At 38.5% G+C, this 20,069-nt stretch overlaps 1 protein-coding gene across 1 annotated transcript in view; it reads right to left on the bottom strand.

Annotated features, from left to right (window-relative positions):
* The window catches only part of BAAT (bile acid-CoA:amino acid N-acyltransferase), a gene marked incomplete at its 5' end in the record, with an annotated part of 40,701 nt that overhangs the window by 5,119 nt on the left and 15,513 nt on the right, over window positions 1-20,069 (bottom strand). Inside the window, 2 exon segments of the mRNA XM_082469522.1 lie at window positions 15,585-15,787; window positions 18,180-18,692. Of these exon segments, the coding sequence (XP_082325648.1) occupies window positions 15,585-15,787; window positions 18,180-18,692 (716 nt within the window).

Below are 20,069 nucleotides of genomic sequence, written 5' to 3'. Positions count from 1 at the left end.
GGACTTGCACATGCTTCACCATGGTTCCAGACCCCAAACTGCAATCTCAGCTGATCCTGAATAACTCCATCTTTGCCAGAGAAATATCTGGCATTCTATTTGTTTTAGGGCAACATTTGGTGGCTCATACAAGGACCAGAGGAGACCCCCCAAAGGTTCTAGGGCTAGTGAGCAAAGAGTTGCAGTATCCATGGTTGAGCCTTTTATTGCTCACTGCTTCTCTCGCTGACCCTGGAGTTTGAGGGTACATCTTTCTCCTGGATTCGAGCCCTTGTGGTCTGTGGAATAAGAATGCTGTCTGCCATATCAGTAAACAAAAGATGTTGTGAATCAAGCCTCTTAGATAGCCTCAACCACCAGAGGGCAGACAGCAGAAGCAAGAAAAACTACAATCCTGCAGCCTGTGGACCAAAAACCACAGTTACAGAAAGATAGACAAGATGAAAAGGCAGAGGGCTATGTACCAGATGAAGGAACAAGAAAAAACCCCAGAAAAACAACTAAATGAAGTGGAGATAGGCAACCTTCCAGAGAAAGAATTCAGAATAATGATAGTGAAGATGATCCAGGACCTCGGAATAAGAATGGAGGCAAAGATTGAGAAGATGCAAGAAATGATTAACAAAGACCTAGAAGAATTAAAGAACAAACAAACAGAGATGACCAATACAATAACTGAAATGAAAACTACACTAGAAGGAATCAATAGCAGAATAACTGAGGCAGAAGAACGGATAAGTGACCTGGAAGACAGAATGGTGGAACTCACTGCTGCGGAACAGACTAAAGAAAAAAGAATGAAAAGAAATGAAGACAGCCTAAGAGACCTCTGGGACAACATTAAACACAACAACATTCGCATTATAGGGGTCCCAGAAGGAGAAGAGAGAGAGAAAGGACCAGAGAAAATATTTGAAGAGATTATAGTCGAAAACTTCCCTAACATGGGAAAGGAAATAGCCACCCAAGTCCAGGAAGCGCAGAGAGTCCCATACAGGATAAACCCAAGGAGAAACACGCCAAGACACATAGTAATCAAAGTGGCAAAAATTAAAGACAAAGAAAAATTATTGAAAGCAGCAAGGGAAAAATGACAAATAACATACAAGGGAACTCCCATAAGGTTAACAGCTGATTTCTCAGCAGAAACTCTGCAAGCCAGAAGGGAGTGGCATGATATACTTAAAGTGATGAAAGGGAAGAACGTACAAACAAGATTACTCTACCCGGCAAGGATCTCATTTAGATTTGATGGAGAAATCAAAAGCTTTAGAGACAAGCAAAAGCTAAGAGAATTCAGCACCACCAAACCAGCTCTACAACAAATGCTAAAGGAACTTCTCTAAGTGGGAAACACAAAAGAAGAAAAGGACCTACAAAAACAAACCCAAAACAATTAAGAAAATGGTCATAGGAACATACATATCAATAATTACCTTAAACGTAAATGGATTAAATGCCCCAATCAAAAGACATAGACTGGCTGAATGGATACAAAAACAAGACCCATATATATGCTGTCTACAAGAGACCCACTTTAGACCTAGGGACACATACAGACTGAAAGTGAGGGGATGGAAAAAGATATTCCATGCAAATGGAAATCAAAAGAAAGCTGGAGTAGCTATACTCATATCAGATAAAATAGACTTTAAAATAAAGAATGTGACAAGAGACAAGGAAGGACACTACATAATGATCCAGGGATCAATCCAAGAAGAAGATATAACAATTATAAATATATATGCACCCAACATAGGAGCACCTCAATACATAAGGCAACTGCTAACAGCTATAAAAGAGGAAATTGACAGTAACACAATAATAGTGGGGGACTTTAACACCTCACTTTCACCAATGGACAGATCATCCAAAATGAAAATAAATAAGGAAACAGAAGCTTTAAATGACACAATAGACCAGATAGATTTAATTGAGATTTATAGGACATTCCATCCAAAAACAGCAGATTACATGTTCTTCTCAAGTGCGCACGGAACATTCTCCAGGATAGATCACATCTTGGGTCACAAATCAAGCCTCAGTAAATTTAAGAAAATTGAAATCATATCAAGCATCTTTTCTGACCACAACGCTATGAAATTAGAAATGAATTACAGGGAAAAAAACGTAAAAAAGACAAACACATGGAGGCTAAACAATACGTTACTAAATAACCAAGAGATCACTGAAGAAATCAAAGAGGAAATCAAAAAATACCTAGAGACAAATGACAATGAAAACACGACGACCCAAAACCTATGGGATGCAGCGAAAGCAGTTCTAAGAGGGAAGTTTATAGCTATACAAGCCTACCTCAAGAAACAAGAAAAATCTCAAGTAAACAATCTAACCTTACACCTAAAGAAACTAGAGAAAGAAGAACATACAAAACCCAAAGTTAGCAGAAGGAAAGAAATCATAAAGATCAGAGCAGAAATAAATGAAATAGAAACAAAGAAAACAATAGCAAAGATCAATAAAACTAAAAGTTGGTTCTTTCAGAAGATAAACAAAATTGATAAGCCATTAGCCAGACTCATCAAGAAAAATAGGGAGAGGACTCAAATCAATAAAATCAGAAATGAAAAAGGAGAAGTTACAACAGACACCGCAGAAATACAAAGCATCCTAAGAGACTACTACAAGCAACTTTATGCCAATAAAATGGACAATCTGGAAGAAATGGACAAATTTTTAGAAAGGTATAACCTTCCAAGACTGAACCAGGAAGAAACAGAAAATAGGAACAGACCAATCACAAGTAATGAAATTGAAACTGTGATTAAAAATCTTCCAACAAACAAAAGTCCAGGACCAGATGGCTTCACAGGTGAATTCTATCAAACATTTAGAGAAGAGCTAACACCTATCCTTCTCAAACTCTTCCAAAAAATTGCAGAGGAAGGAACACTCCCAAACTCATTCTATGAGGCCACCATCACCCTGATACCAAAACCAGACAAAGACACTACAAAAAAAGAAAATTACAGACCAATATCACTGATGAATATAGATGCAAAAATCCTCAACAAAATACTAGCGAACAGAATCCAACAACACATTAAAAGGATCATACACCACGATCAAGTGGGATTTATCCCAGGGATGCAAGGATTCTTCAATATACGCAAATCAATCAATGTGATACACCATATTAACAAATTGAAGAATAAAAACCATATGATCATCTCAATAGATGCAGAAAAAAAAAAAAAAAGATGTTGTGGCCATCAAGCCATCAGTCATTTACAGCCGCACCTGCCCACCCCCAACCCCCCACGGAGAGCCCTGAGGGAACTTGGGATGGAAACAAAGAGATGCTGGCTTTAGATAGCTGAGGTGCATATCAAAGGAATGATTTCATCGAGCCCAAAATCTTGCATCTTCCTGTACAAAGAAAAGCGCTAAATTCATTAACTTGAGATGTCTGGTTTTCTTTAATTAATAGTAATCTTTTGATGTACCAGGTTTTTGTTGCAAAACTCTTACATATCCCGGCTTCTCCCTTACCTCTCCAGAGCAGTCCCTCAGAGCTATCTGAGAGACTGCTCCTGGGCTTAAGTCCTTAGTTTGTCTGCCACAAAAACATAATTCTCAAATTTGAGGTTGTGCTTTTCTTTTCATTTTTTTTTTTTTTCAGTTGACACCTCTTTGCATTTGAAGCTCTTCAGGCTGTGTGCAGGATCTATTTTAAAGTTTCATTCTTTCTGGTTAAAGCCTTGCTCTCTATGCAAGTACTCTTTTGGCACTTCAATCTGATTCTGAGATCAGACAGTTTCAACTGAAATTGGCTGAGAAGCTGTCAGCTGAGTTCCTTCAGGTACAGGGGCTGTTTCACTGAAACTGAGTCAGTTCAGCCATCAGCCCTTCCTTTGGAATAGGAGCTGTTCCATGGAACTAGCTGAGAAACCTTTGGCCTGGCTCCTCCAGGACCAAGCTATTCCCTTAGAACTGGCTGGTATTAGGCCTGCAGACACTGTGAATGCAAGCTGTTTAAATTGAGCTGTAAATTGTTTAAGCTGTTGGAAAATTATTCTTTTACTCTAGAGAAAAATCTCTGAGAAAAGGGATCCCAGTTATATAAATATTTTGAGGGCAACCCCCCTCCCCCGCACTGAGACTCTAGCCAATTTTATATTTAAAAACCTTGGTTCTTCCTCATGCACATTTCTAACTAAATGGACTGACCTGACCAAAGGCAATTTAGAATATCAATGGCCATTATGGGTAATTTTGAAATCCCTGAACTTAATTTTCTTAAAACCAAATTGGATTACAAGAGCTCAAAAATCTTCAGAACTGAATGGAATGTCTATTTTGACTGGTATTTTGAGGTGATGGAATAAAATTTGCGTTTTGAGTCCAGACAAGAAAATTTAAGCATAACATGGGCCCTGTCTGTATTGGGCCCTCCCTATGTGCAATGTGTATCTGCATTATACATTAACCAAATCGCCTCAAAGCAGGAATGCCCGCTTGACCATAAAGATCAACATCTTCCCTTCTTCATACACCAGCAATGTAACTCCTTGAAAGATAACATTCTTTTTTTTTTAAATTTTTTTAACATCTTTATTGCAGTATAATTGCTTTACAATGGTGTGTTAGTTTCTGCTGTATAACAAAGTGAATCAGCTATACATATACATATATCCCCATATCTCCTCCCTCTTGCGTCTCCCTCCCAACCTCCCTATCCCACCCCTCTAGGTGGTCACAAAGCACAGAGCTGGTCTTCCCATGTGATGCAGCTGCTTCCCACTAGCTATCTATTTTACATTTGGTAGTATATATAAGTCCATGCCACTCTCTCACTTCGTCCCAGCTTACCCTTTCCCCTCCCCATGTCCTCAAGTCCATTCTCTATGTCTGCGTTTTTATTTCTGTCCACCCGTAGGTTCTTCAAAACCACTTTTTTTTTTTTTAGATTCCATATATATGTGTTAGCATACAGTATTTTTCTCTTTCTGACTTACTTCACTCTGTATGACAGACTCTAGGTCCATCCACCTCACTACAAATAATTGAATTTTGTTTCTTTTTATGGTTGAGTAATATTCCATTGTATATATGTGCCACATCTTCTTTATCCATTCATCCGATGATGGACACTTAGGTTGCTTCCATGTCCTGGCTATTGTAAATAGAGCTGCAATGAACATTTTGGTACATGACTCTTTTTGAATTATGGTTTTCTCAGGGTATATGCCCAGTAGTGGGATTGCTGGGTCGTATGGTAGTTCTATTTTTAGTTTTTTAAGGAACCTCCATACTGTTCTCCATAGTGGCTGTATCAATTTACATTCCCACCGACAGTGCAAGAGGGTTCCCTTTTCTCCACAACCTCTCCAGCATTTGTTGTTTGTAGATTTTCTGATGATGCCCATTCTAACTGGTGTGAGGTGATACCTCATTGTAGTTTTGATTTGCATTTCTCTAATGATTAGTGATGTTGAGCATCTTTTCATGTGCTTCGTGGCCATCTGTATGTCTTCTTTGGAGAAATGTCTATTTAGGTCTTCTGCCCATTTTTGGATTGGGTTGTTTGTTTCTTTAATATTGAGCTGAATGAGCTGTTTATATATTTTGGAGATTAATCCTTTGTCAGTTGGTTCATTTGCAAATATTTTCTCCCATTCTGAGGGTTGTCTTTTCATCTTGTTTATGGTTTCCTTTGCTGTGCAAAAGCTTTTAAGATTCATTAGGTCCCATTTGTTTATTTTTGTTTTTATTTCCATTTCTCTAGGAGGTGGGTCAAAAAGGATCTTGCTGTGATTTATGTCATAGAGTGTTCTACCTATGTTTTCCTCTAAGAGTTTGATAGTGTCTGGCCTTACATTTATGTCTTTAATCCATTTTGAGTTTATTTTGGTGTATGGTGTTAAGGAGTGTTCTAATTTCATACTTTTACATGTACCTGTCCAGTTTTCCCAGCACCACTTATTGAAGAGGCTGTCTTTTCTCCACTGTATATGCTTGCCTCCTTTATCAAAGATAAGGTGACCATAGGTGCATGGGTTTATCTCTGGGCTATCTATCATATTCCATTGATCTATATTTCTGTTTTTGTGCCAGTACCATATTGTCTTGATTACTGTAGCTTTGTAGTATAGTCTGAAGTCAGGGAGCCTGATTCCTCCAGCTCCGTTTTTCTTTCTGAAGATTGCTTTGGCTATTCGGGGTCTTTTGTGTTTCCATACAAATTGTGAAATTTTTTGTTCTAGTTCTGTGAAAACTGCCAGTGGTAGTTTGATAGGGATTGCATTGAATCTGTAGATTGCTTTGGGTAGTAGAGTCATTTTCACAGTGTTGATTCTTCCAATCCAAGAACATGGTATATCTCTCCATCTGTTGGTATCATCTTTAATTTCTTTCATCAGTGTCTTATAGTTTTCTGCATACAGGTCTTTTGTCTCCTTAGGTACGTTTATTCCTAGGTATTTTATTGTTTTTGTTGCAGTGGTAAATGGGAGTGTTTCCTTAATTTCTCTTTCAGATTTTTCATCATTAGTGTATAGGAATGCAAGAGATTTCTGTGCATTAATTTTGTATCCTGCTACTTTACCAAATTCATTGATTAGCTCTAGTAGTTTTCTCGTAGCATCTTTAGGATTCTCTATGAATAGTGTCATGTCATCTGCAAACAGTGACAGCTTTACTTCTTTTTTTCTGATTTGGATTCCTTTTATTTCTTTTTCTTCTCCGATTGCTGTGGCTAAAACTTCCAAAACTATGTTGAATAATAGTGGTGAGAGTGGGCAACCTTGTCTTGTTCCTGGTCTTAGTGGAAATGGTGTCAGTTTTTGGACTATGTATCTTTGGTGAACTTTACATAAAACATCAGTGTTCCATTTTGATGTTTGATCCTTTGTTTTGAGAATGTATATAACTGTGCCTTTGACTTCTAAACAAGTGGAACAGTCATCAAAAGGAACAGTCCTTTTCCTTTCTGAAAGACTGTCTCCTGCGTTAAAATCCTCAGGTTGGCTTGAATAAAATTCTCTATTTCTCCTTAAGATCAACTGTTGATTAATTTTTCATCCATAGTGACTTCCTAACATTATCAGGAGTCTAAAATTGCCTCTCTGCAAAATAAGATTTTAAGATTAACTGAGGCAAATGAATGATTAAAAAAGATAAAATGGCTCCTGAAGCCTCAAACTCTTCTTTGGCTTCTTCGTCTCAGCCTTTGCCTCTGATGCCGTCTTGTCTCCCTCCCTCACTCCCTCATGCCCAGACTCTGCCCCGGGCACCATCTTCCTCCTTCCCTTCAAAGCCACCTACACCTCCTCTATACCCTCAATTTATTCATACTAATTCTCTTACCAAATTCCCTTTTTCTCTGAAACTCTCCCCACACACTTTTTCTCCGAACTTATCAGAGCCAGTCCCTTTAAAACTAAGCCTTCTGAGGATGCAAAGGCTTTATTTTTTATATTTCCTGAACTAAAGCTGAACTGTGAGCCATAGTCAAAGATTTTCCCAAAGTAACCAAAGATCCTCACAGGTTTGGTAAGTAATTTAATATAGTATTCAAACTTATTCAAACTTATCAACCTGGTTTTTCTAACGTATATCTACTAGTTCATATGCTTGTCAGTGAAGGCCAGGCCCAGCATTAGATGAAAACTCCTAATTGGGAAAATCCTGAAAGTTCCCTCTGATGGAGAAAATTTTCACACATTGAGGTATGGAGAAGTCATCTTGGCTTACACATTGTTCAGCTTGAACTTTGTGTGAACTAAAACAGCCTGTCAAACACACACAACACATCTGCTTTAACCATTAAGGTAAAGAATGTCTGTTTTGAAGATAAGGATAAAAAACTCCCTTCTTATGACGTCCATATTAACACTCCCTCAAAGATAAGGTTTACTTCCCAGACACCAGGGTCCTGTTGTCTCACTCTCTATATACTAAACCTGTCTCTTTTGGAAACTTGAAGGAATATACCCCTGTCGTGTTTGATGTATGTTCTTTGCTCTGATAAGGTATATGACTATGCTAAAAACCGTGCTTCAACTGAGCAGTTTCTTAGAGTTATCTGAGAGGCTGTCTCCTGGGCTACAGCCCTCAGTTTGGCAAATAAAACTCTTTTCTATTCTTATTACAGATTGTTTATTGATTATTTCCATCAACACCTAAGAGTAAAACACGGAGACCAACCTGCTAACTTACATATGATCAAGCTTGGGCAATTGCTAGGTGACTTTTTCAAAACCTGTTGATTGGAACAAAATTCAGGCTTTTACATGAAAACCTGATGAATCTGCCCATGACTATTACAATCGACTTCAGATTATTTTTAAAGAAAATTCTGATCTTCTTTTAGAGGTTGATTCCACTCAGATAGCTTTAAACTTTATATTTATTAATGGGCTGAACCAGGACCATTCCCTTCTAGTAAAAAGAACCAGGACGGGATGGGAAACTAGAGTTTTCCACTTCAGAGTCTAGTGAATCTGGCAAACTAGCTGTCTCTCACTCTAAATGAGTCACCTTAATGAAAAACCACTGAAATTCTTAATCTTCAACTCCAGCAAATGAAGGTCCCTAAATGAAACCAAAACCCTCCCAGTTTGCCACAAAGAGCTATTGTCACAAAGAGCCAGGATGTCAGAAAAAAGATTGTTAAAAATTTAAGCATTTTAGGCACCTTCTGCCCTCTAACCAGTCTTTCCAATGTCCTTTGAATTCTCAGCATTGGGGCTCAGGGGGACTACAGGGGCTCTTCCTAATCTTCCCACTTAATAGAATTGGAGAAACATTTCTCCAGATTGGGGATGAATCTCTTTCAGTCCTAACTGACAATGGAACCACAATCTTGGTACTCAACACCACTACTATAAAGCAGTCCCTGCCTTGGAGTACCAAAACAGTTCAAACAGTGGGATCTCTAATGAACCCCAAGAGCTTCCTATCTCTGAACCTATTCCCTTTTGTTTAGGCCCTTTGAGAGATACATACCCTTTTCTCCTTAGTTCCTCTGCCCTTATCCATTTATTAGGTCAAGACTTCTTAAAGAAGTATCCATGGCAGAGTTTCTTTATCCCAAAGGGGGGAAATAATTCTAGATTTGACAATAGTCATCAAAGTAACCAATCATGTAAATTAAATCACCCTTTGACATCTTTAATTGCTTCAGCTCTGAGAGTCCTAGAGCTGATTCTGAAAACTCTGATTATTTGTCCCTATTGAATCAGCTACCACCCTCCTACAGACAAAATCTCCACCTGACACTGGCAAAATTTACAGCATGCCTCCCATCACGATTCAGATAAGTCCCTCAAAATCTCTTCCCAGAATTAATCAATACCCTATAAGTAAAGAAGCCCTTCAAGGCATGAAGCCCATAATAGAAGATTACAGGTCTCAAGACATCATTATCCCTTGTACTAGTCTTTCTAATACTTCTATTTAACCTGTGAGAAAACCTAAGGACCCAGGATGGAGGTTCATCCAGGACCTCCAAGTAATAAATAACACTGTTATCCCTCGACCCCCTGTTGTTCCTAACCCTCATATGTTACTAACATCCATTCTCACTGAAAGTGAATTCTTTACTGTAATTGATTTATGCAGTGCATTCTCTAGTATTCCAGTTGACGAAGCCAGACAATAACTTTTGCCTTCACTTGGGAAGAAAAACAATTCACTTGGACACTAATGCCTCAGGTTTAACTGAATCCTTATTTCTCAAATCCTGAAGGCTGATCTGGATGATATAAATTACCTTAGAGGTTCTATTTTGTTGCAATATGTGGATGATTTGCTTCTTTGCTCTCCTTCTCAAGCCTCCTCATAGGAAGACAGCATCCACTTGCTAAAGCTTTTAGTCTCAAAGGGACATAAAATTACCAAAGAAAAACTGTAGTTTGTCCAAACCCAGGTTTGATATTTAGGGCATCTGATATCAGAACAAGAACTACACCTATATCCAGATAGACTTTATAGTGTCCTAAGTTTCCCAAAACCCCAAATTAAACATTATCTGTGACTATTTCTTGGGTTAGTTGGTTATGCTGAAATGAGATCTCAAATTTCTCTCTTATGGCCAAACCTCTGTATGTTTTATTCAAGAATAACAACCCCAGCCCAATTTAATGGGTAAAATCAGATGACGTAGCTTTTAAGGCCTTAAAGGAGAGTTTGAAGAACCCACCTGCCCTGGGGCATCCCAATTATCAGATTCCCTTTTTCCTTTTTGTATATGAAAAAGAAGGAAATACCCTTGGGGTACTCATCCCATAACACAGGGACCACCATTGACCCATAGGGTATTATAGCCAGCAACTGGACCCTGTAATATGGGGATACCTGTCTTGCCTTAGAGTCATGAGGCCCCTGCTTTTTCAGTTAAAACCATTGAGAAAATCGTTGTGGGATCCACTTTAACCATTTTTGTACTTCATGCATTAGAAGCTTTCCTGAATTCTCATCACTCTCAACATTTCTCAGTCAGCCACTTCACCCCCATGAAGTCCTTTTGTTAACTGCCCCTCACATAACTCTTCTATATTGTATTAAGCTTAACCCTGCTACTCTTCTCTACATCACTGACGAAGTCCCTTTTGACAGCTTAACGTTGAGAGATCACCTCCTGACTGCTCATGATGATCTACAGGAAAATCCTCTGAGTAATGCTGACCTCTCATGGTTCACTGGTGGTTCTTATTTAAAAGGTGCTAGTGGCAAATATTGTGCTGTGTATGCTACTTCAACTCCTTTGATGTTGTTGAGGCAGCATCTTTACCTATGGCTACTTTGGCCAAACAGGCTGAATTATACACTCTTACATGGGCTTGTACTTTAGACAAGGACAAAACTGGCAATATTTATACTGATAGCAGATATGCTTTCAGAGTAGCTCATGATTTTGGAATGTTGTAGAAGCAACATGGCTTCCTTACTCCCAGCAGAAATAAAATTTTAAATGGCCCCTATGTTCAGAAATTTTTACCTGCTGCCTTAGCTATTATTAATACTTTGGGAGCATTCTAACCCTGACTCTCTGTAAGCTAAGGAAATCACCTTGCTGACATTTCTGCAAAAAAAGGCTGGTCTTAAAGGGACCAGTAGCAGCCAAACCTTTGTCATGGTCCAAAGAGTTATTTCCCCAAGTGGTAACTTAAGAAAACTCGCTAGAGAAGTCCAAAAATTGGCCTCAGAAAAGGAAAAACAAGATTGGAAATTCAACAATTGTTGGTTTGATAAAAAGAGGAAGCTCTTGTTTAGACCAAATAACAACCCAGTCCTACCAGACACTCTAAAATTCCCACTCCTCACCACTGCACATGCATTAAACTATTGATCTATTGACAAAATGACAGCATTCATGAATCAATATTGGTGGGGAAACACTAACTAACCCATGAAAATTGCATACCTCACTTGTTCCACCTGTCCAAAATACAACCCAGGGAAGCCTGTTCATACTGCTCCCAGACATTTTTAACTGCCTAATAGATCATTCGAGGTCTGACAAATGGGTTTCATACAACTTTCTCCACCTCACGGATATAAATATGTTTTAGTCCAGGTCTGTATGTTTTCACAATGGACTGTTGCCTTCCCTTACAGACAGGCTACTGCCTTTTCTGTGGCTAAAGTCCTTTTGGAAAAGATTATCTGTACCTGGGGAACTCCTCTTCAATTTCATAGTGATCAAGGAACCCTTTTACTGACCAGGTGCTTTGATAAGTCTGTGCTGTTTGGCTGGTTTTACACATTTCACTGTACTTTCCGCTCTCAAACCTTTGGCTTAGTCGCACACACCAGTGGCATTATTAAGACTCAGTTAGCAAAATTGGTACAGGCCCTCTAAGTACTTTGACCAAAAACATTGCCATTCGTCCTTCTAAATCTCAGATCCATACTTTTTGGAACCCATAAACTCTCACCCTTTGTGACAGTCAAATGACACCCAGTGTTTTGGCTCCTGCTTCTTTTGACCCACAACTGATAAAAGAAGAGATACTCCAATATTGCAAAGGCCTAATTGCTTCTATTAAAAATAACTATGTTTTGGTAGAACAATCTTTTCACAGTGTACTCTTGGGAGACAAGGACCTTATGATTCACATTCTGCAACCTGGAGATTTCATCTACTGGAAAAGACACTTCCATAAAAGCTCTCTTCAGCCTCACAGGAAAGGCCCTTGTGCACCAAACTCCAAGGAATAGACTCTTGGATTAATGTGACACATCTAAAGAAAGCATCAAACCCTGACTAGACCTGCACATCATCCAGTGACCTGAAAGTAAAGATTTCCCAGAATTGAAGCAGATGACATCTGATGAGACAACTTTCCCAAGATATTCAGATCAGGCCTATTGGGAGTTTGCCAACTTTTGATGATGACATAATGCTTTAGATGATCTTGATAACATATGGATTTTAGATTAAAAGTGCCTGATAGTTGTCCCTCCCTGTTACTTGCATGGTACCTCAACTGGTTTCCAATCTATGCACTTGCCCTCCAGTGTGAGACACTACACCCAGGAAAGGTCCTTCCTGGCATTGCGGGACAAAAAGCTGCTGAAACAGGAAAACCTGACTCTTGATCAGTGATGTTTTCAGAGAAAGATCTTGATCTAAAGGGGGAAATGTAAAAAATTAATAAACTAGAAATCTCAATTAAATAGAGTTGGGAGACTAGAAGGGGGAGCTCTCATGCCCTGCAACAAAGTCCAACTAGAAGAAGAAATACTCCTCTTCTTTCCTGGCAAGGATTCAGCCAATGAAAAACCATAGAGTCTTTGTTTACTATAGCTCTTCCCCCGCCCACTTCCTTTTCCCCTCCATAAAAGTGCTCTCTTGCTGTGTTGGGACTTGCACGTGGCTCTCCATGGTTGAGACACCAAATTCCAGTTCTCTGCTGATCTCAAATAAACCCATCTTTGCTAGAGAAATATCTGGAGGTCTATTTATTTTAGGTCAATAGTCCCGAAAATAATAGAAATGAGATGTTGATTCTATCCATCATTTAGCAAAACCCTACAATCTCAAACAACCAAAGAACTTCAATGGCCGGTGGGAACAAAGCACGTACTAATCCCACCCACGCGCCCAGTTCTAGAGTTTTGGAATATGTAACTAATGTCCAAGGAAAATGCTCCTTCAAGAATATGTCAGGTTCTACTGACTGAATACTATGGATTTAACATTGCTGATAATGCTGGCATGTTGACTTAATGCCTGAAACTGCCACAGCCATCTTGTGACCTTGAGGAGAAGGCCAGGAAATTACAGAAATGTCAATCCAGTCTCCTCAGTAAGAAACTCCACTGAGTTTCCAAACTAAAGCTGGAACCACCTATCTCCAGATCTGTTACATGAGAGAATAAAATGCCTTATGTTGATGTTGTTTAAGACACACTCAGTGACTTTTCTGGAAACATAGCCAGAACATTCCTAATGGATTCACCATGGGAGGAACACGTGCTAAAACTCAGGAGAAGTGCATTCAGGTAACCATAGTAGCTCTTCATTACTTGAGTTTAGAGTATCAGACGGGAAGTAGCAAAATAAGGCTGGAAAAGAAAACAGCAGCTTGACAGGGAATGGCTTTGAAGAACATGCTAATAAGCAGCCTTTACTCTTTTCCTAACTACAGTGGGGAATCAGGACAGATTTTAAGGAGAGGCATAAGATAAGGCAGAAGTATGCAGAAGTCAGATTATGGAAAATTTTATCTAACATGCTAGGAAGCCTGACTAGGAAGCCTAGTAAATTGGGAGATGGTTAAGCAAGAGAGTAAAATAACTGTGCTCTAGAAAAACCAGTCTTATGACTCTGACTTGCAAAACTGGAGGCAGAAAAGCCAAGCTTATTGCAATGGTACAGGCAAGAAATAATGGTGCCCTGAGCTAAGCAGCACCAGCAGGGATAAAAAGGAAACAAGACAATGAATTAGTTATGAGTGCAGAATATACAGCTCCTAGTTACCAATTTGGTATAGGAGAGCAAAGGAAAAGAAGGAGTTAAAGTTTTTGTTGTTGTTTTTGTTGTTTTTTATACAAAATAAAGCCTTCATTCTCCTTGAGCACTGGCCCCATGCAAGGATAGTTTCAGAGAGTCACATCTCTTCTAAAGCCTTACTGATTCCCTAGATTTTCTTAGGAAAAAAAAGACATTTTATTAAGTAATGTTTGGGGGTTTTTTCTTACTATTTAGAAAAATATGAATGAATGTACCACTTGTATCTAGCTGACACAAATGTGAGAAATTCTTATGGTAAAGGGGAAAAAAATGAAACAAATTGAGTCATATATACACTCCATTTTTCATCCTGCATATTAAGAGAAGTGGCTTGAACCACCCTCCCCCTTGCCCTTTGGGTTAAAAGAAACTTTCAAGCTCTGAAATTCTATATCAAGTTAAAAGATATAGTCACAGTTATGGCAAAGAGAGATGAGAACTCAGAATGGATTTGGCCATGGAAGATAAAGTAAAAGCCAGTATAACATGGATGAAGGCGACTCAGATATATGCAGGCTTTATCTAATTTACTTCTGGCCTTTGGCAGAACACTAACTCTTATTACAACGTCTGCCACCAAATTTTCAATTGCTATCTGTGTGATATTGGTAGAAAGAATGATAGAAAAGTCACGCAGCACCTACAAGGCGACCCAGGCTAAAAGAGTGAACAGCAGAATCACATAACATTTTAATTTCTCATCTAAGCCAAGCAGAGGGCTAGCACAATGATAACAATGCCTATTTGATAGTTCAAGGACAATTCCATTATATGCATCAAAAATAGCTATTTAAAAATTCAGTGCATCAGTAGATTGTCAGCAATTGTTGCTCATCTTACAATTGCAATTCTCACAGTACTTTGGTGATCCTTATATGAGAAAGGATGCAGTACAGCGTCTTAATTACTTAGACTGCTTCTTATTAAGAAAAAAAAATTAGCAATAAATAAGGGCTAAGATGCATCAACCCTCTTACAGCAGCAAAGCACATTTTACAATTTAAAGAAGATATGTGGATTAGAAAGTACTATAGCATTATGTTTAAGACCTGTCAAGTAACTAAAAATTCAGACCCACTCTTCAAAGAAATACAGATTATCTACCTGGTTAAGTATGGTGATTTAGTAATTATCAGAGAAGGTGATAATAATAATAATTGATCAGAGTTATTGAGTATTTAGTGTTGCCTGTTACTCTAATAAGCACTTGGTTTCTAGTATTCCTTTTAATTCTCACAATAACCTTATGAAGTAGTGTCACTACAATATTATTTAATAGATGAAGAAACTGAGGATTAGGGGTTCTTAGTAACTTGCCCAGATTCCCACAACCAGATGGGATGGAGCCAGAAATGAAACCCATTTCTTTCTGAATCCAAAGTCAATGCCTTTGATTCCATGACAGACACAGGCTAACTATGCATTTCATCTTTCTGAGCAGAAGACACGGGATACAAAATAAATCATGTGAATAATATAAATATGTAATAGAATTTCAAGTTCACTGAGGGAGAATCATACTTGGAAGTTAAAAGAAGTCACAGAATATCATGCTTATTGAAAAATAGGGATTGAAACTGACTGAAAAGGTCAAATTTACCTTAGGATGTCTCAGGAGAAAGTTGGCATCTTCCTCAAAATATTCCAAATCTACTTTCTCTAGTCGGAAAGGGAGGCCTTCATAGTCACAGTAAGCCAAGGCCAAGACAGCAAAGCCATGACTGGCCAGGAGACTGGTTCGGATTTCAATCAGTCCACCAATACCACCAAACAAATCAATTACCACTGGGAAACGACCCTCTCCTGAAAACAAAAAACAAACCAAAAAAACACCACAGAATTGAGTATGAAGGGAAGGTGAGAAGAAGAGAAGACAAATATGACAACACGAAGAAATGCATCACAAATTTTAGAATTAATGTATAAAATTTCAATAGAATTTCCACATTTTCAGCCTTGTTTCTGGGGCAGAATTAAAGCTGATTGAGTATATAATGGAGCATAACATTCAGAAGTTTCACTGGACACCATGTTCATTGACATGTTTAATGTCTACAGCCAAAGAGAATTCAGGACTCTTAATGAGTCGTATCTATAGTGCTGGAGCAAAGAAAGCCAAAGAAATTAGGCAAGGGCTTCTTAACCTACACAAATAGGCTTCAGGAAATCAGTGAAGGTCCTGAAATTACATGCAAGACTATACATTTATATGTGCATTTTATTGATGAGAGCACCCACAGATTTAATTGGGTTCTCAAAGAAGTATATGGCTTTAAAAAAAAAAAAAGTATTGAAATCATTATGTTAGCTAAAATCCTGACTTAACACTGCTCTGTTACACTCATCTGACTACACAGTGATGAAATTTTACACCAAAATAGGGATGGTCAGGGTATCATTCTACACTCACTGTGTAGGCAGCTTGCTTCCAAAATAAAGCAGAGCTCACATACTGAAAGTAATTTATCATACCCTTACTGGGGATATACTATTATTGTATAAGTGATTTTAGCTAAGAAATCCTGATCCTATCCATATTTGAAAGGAGTGACTTGATTTAAAGGAGTATTGGGAATTGTCAAAACAAAATATTGCTATATTTTCTCACCTTGAGAAAAGGAGAAATAAAGTGATACTGAATACACCTTGGTTTAAAAATACCACTTGAATACATGAATAGGGATGTTTTTGCATATTCGGATTGACAGTACTTAAGAGTACTGAGCCTCTTATTCTGGAAAAATGTTGTTGTTGAGAACTTCTTTGAGACCTGACTCAACCGTTTTTGGCTCCACACAACACAACCCTTTTCTGTACCTCAACAGAATAAGCACCCAAATCAGGAGACCCAGCACACACAATGTCTGAGAGGTTTGCAAATAGCACACCCTAAACCAGCACATCATCCCAAGGTGAAAGACCTGAACTAATATTCAGATTCTTTTTTTTTTTAATAGATCTTTATTGGAGTATAATTACTTCACAATACTATGTTAGTTTCTGTTGCACAACAAAGCGAATCAGCCATATGCATACACATGTCCCCATATCCCCTCCCTCTTGAGCCTCTTTCCCATCCTCCCTATCCCACCCCTCTAGGTCATCACAAAGCACTGTGCCGAATATTCAGATTCTTAACTGAATATTAGCGTCAAGGAGGTTTGTGCCACTTACTTCCTGATCCCTACACACAATAAAGTGGTCTATATGCTAATTACTGGGGGTAAAAATTTTTCAAATTTACCCAAAAAGGTGCATGGGTCATGGTGAATTTGCAAAGGGAAGCTTTTTTTCCTTTTATGCCATCTAACACTCTATGTTGTCAGAAACCACCTCTAACACTTCAGGTTTCCTTAACCCATCTCAGTTCTAGAAGGTGACTATTAAAAAAAAAAAAAAAAAGGCAGGGAGAGAGGGGGAATACATCCTGATGATGTGACAGCTGTGTCCCAAGTCAAAGCACATGTCTGGATAAGGCAACCTCAGACACACCTGAAACCTGGACCTACTGAGGGCTACTTCTGGGAAATTAACTTTGCTTCATTCAGTCCCCACAATAAACTCTGAGAAATGTACCAATAGATGTTTTGAACCACTTTTCAGTATGTTGAGATCACTATGAGAAACTGAATGTTCTGATAAGTTTTATAGCCATTAGGGAGCATGTTATATTAGCTGCTGATTTATGGAACAGTCTATAAATATGCAATATTTATGGAACTAGAGGGTATAAAGTTTCTTTGCATCCTCTATATTTGTTGCAATATTTCAATCCATTATATCATTATCTTATTGTGACAATCATGCAATGACTTATGCCTAAATTAAAACTCAGACATGACAGAAGCCCCAAAAGAAGCTGGGACACAGTTCCATATCAGGATGTGGGTCTTCAGATAGCTAGGCTTCAATGTGAATGAACTTCACATAAATCCAAAGCTATGGAAATCCCATAATGCAGGGACTCCATAAACTACTGTTATATCCTTAGACAGGCTCCAGAATTGCTGAGATAAAACTTGAGTTGGAATGAAGTTATCACCACGTTCTTGTTCTGACCCAAAGTTAACTCTGATTCTAAGTCAGGAAAGGAACGCTCTCTATTTTATCCACATCCAAGCTAAACTTCTAGGAGGATAAGGGATTTAAATGAGGGGAAAAAAAAGATGACAATAACCAGGGTAATTCCACTCACCTGGAGGGAGAAGAAGGGCTCCCCGAAGGCAGCCTTCTTTGACTTGGATTCGGGTGACACCAGGTGCTACATACCACCTCTCCAAAGTCAGGCTGACCTTTGGAGTAGTGATGGCGATGTGGGTAACCATTACAGCTGAATCATAAAGTTTTAATTGGACCTTCAAGGGGTTATTCATAACATCTCTTTTCAGCAGTTTAGTTAATATTTTCTCAGGTTTCAGGGACCAGAGGAGATCCATGGGGTGGACTCCTACATAATCACCTCCAAGAGAAGATGCATGCTCTAGGTCCACCTCACCAACTTCATTGGCCCTAGAGTAGGCTTGAGAATGAAACAGGTTTCCCTTTTCATCTTCCAGTGATGTCCAAAGAAGCACTATCTGAAATGGAGTTAGGCCTTTAGCTATGCACTGGCTCATCAACATGAGTGCACTTGCAGGGGTAGCTGTCAGATGAATCCTTGTTACAGTGTGGTTCCTTGGATGATTCTTCACTAATGCCTTCAGTAAACCTCAACACAGAAAGAAATATGGGAGAATGAAATAAGACAGTGATAAGGTTAATGAAAAGTAAACTGGACCAGGAATCAGGCTGCTTGGGATTCAGCTCTAACTCTCCAGTTAGTTAGCAAATATTCTGATGTAATCTTCAAGTTCAAGATTCCTAGGAGTGTTCAACAAATTTCTAGAAGATATATAGCAAGGTGATAAGTTTCATAACAATAATGATCCAAGGCTGAGGAAGCAGCAGTCAAAATATGCATGAATGATATTAACACATCCAAGGAAAACATCACAATCTGCCATCTAGAGCCCTTGAAAAATCAAGTACAATGGAGAATAGGAGTGAGAGGTGGGGTTGAAAACAGGGGGACTTGATGAACGTCTCTATGTAAGAAACAGGTGACTCTACTACTAATCCCCTCCCTGAGTCCTGCAAACAGAATGCGTTGGCATCTAAAATTTTACCTACAAGAGCATAAAAAATAGAATGATGTTTCAAAAGAATGAGAATAAAGTCTCTAGAGAGAACAAGGAGGCTGACATATTGCTCCCTAGGAAAAAAAAATACTCATAGCTTCGTAGTTAGGATTTACCCAGTCCTAAGCAAAACTGGAAATTGACAAGCCTTTCAGGTACACAGAAGTGTTTTTGTTCTGTTAAACTCATTAGATTGCCAAGAATGCAAAGAATCTAAATGAATTAAACTCTAGCAAGTGACAGGCTCCTCATAGAAGAGAAGAAATTTTCACTCCTACGTGGTGACTTTCAGTTATGATGAAGCAACAATAACAATAACAACAAAAACCCATAGAGAAAAATAAAGAGAAATCCATAGAAAATTTAATGCACTTGTAATGGATGTGTGTGGGCTGGCTTGATAGATTAGAATTCTGAGAAACTCCAGCCACAGAGTAAGTCTTTCTCCAACTGCCAACTCTTTCTAGGACTTGACAATGTGCTCAGGGACAATACGTCAAAGACTGAGAGCAGGGACGTGAGCTGAGGGAAATCCCTCTGAGGCTTTGCAGGCCTTTATATAAAGTAAGGCAGTTGCCTTCCAAAAGATGGAGGCAGAGTATCAAAATAGAGAGATTTCCCCTGGCTCAGAAAGCCAGGAGTGGCATGACAGAGCAATTCCTTAGTGACACTCCTTCCAGAAGAATTGTAAATCAGAGAGAAATATCCCACAGTTAGAAAAGCTAGCAACATGACAATAAAATACAAAAAATATCTCTAGCCAGCTCAACTACACATCAGATTGATTCAGCCCCTAATTCTAACAATTTGACAGAATAGAAGTATGCTCTTTTCTTGAGGTAAATATTACTTATTTTAGCTATTATTTTTATTTTATGCAAAATATCCAGGATACAAAAAAAAAAAAA

Source organism: Balaenoptera physalus (assembly GCF_965194825.1).
Source record: "Balaenoptera physalus genome assembly, chromosome: 7".
Taxonomy (NCBI): Eukaryota; Metazoa; Chordata; class Mammalia; order Artiodactyla; family Balaenopteridae; genus Balaenoptera; species Balaenoptera physalus.
The sequence above is the reverse complement of the archived record's forward strand: the minus strand, read 5'-3'. Positions and strand labels throughout refer to the sequence as shown.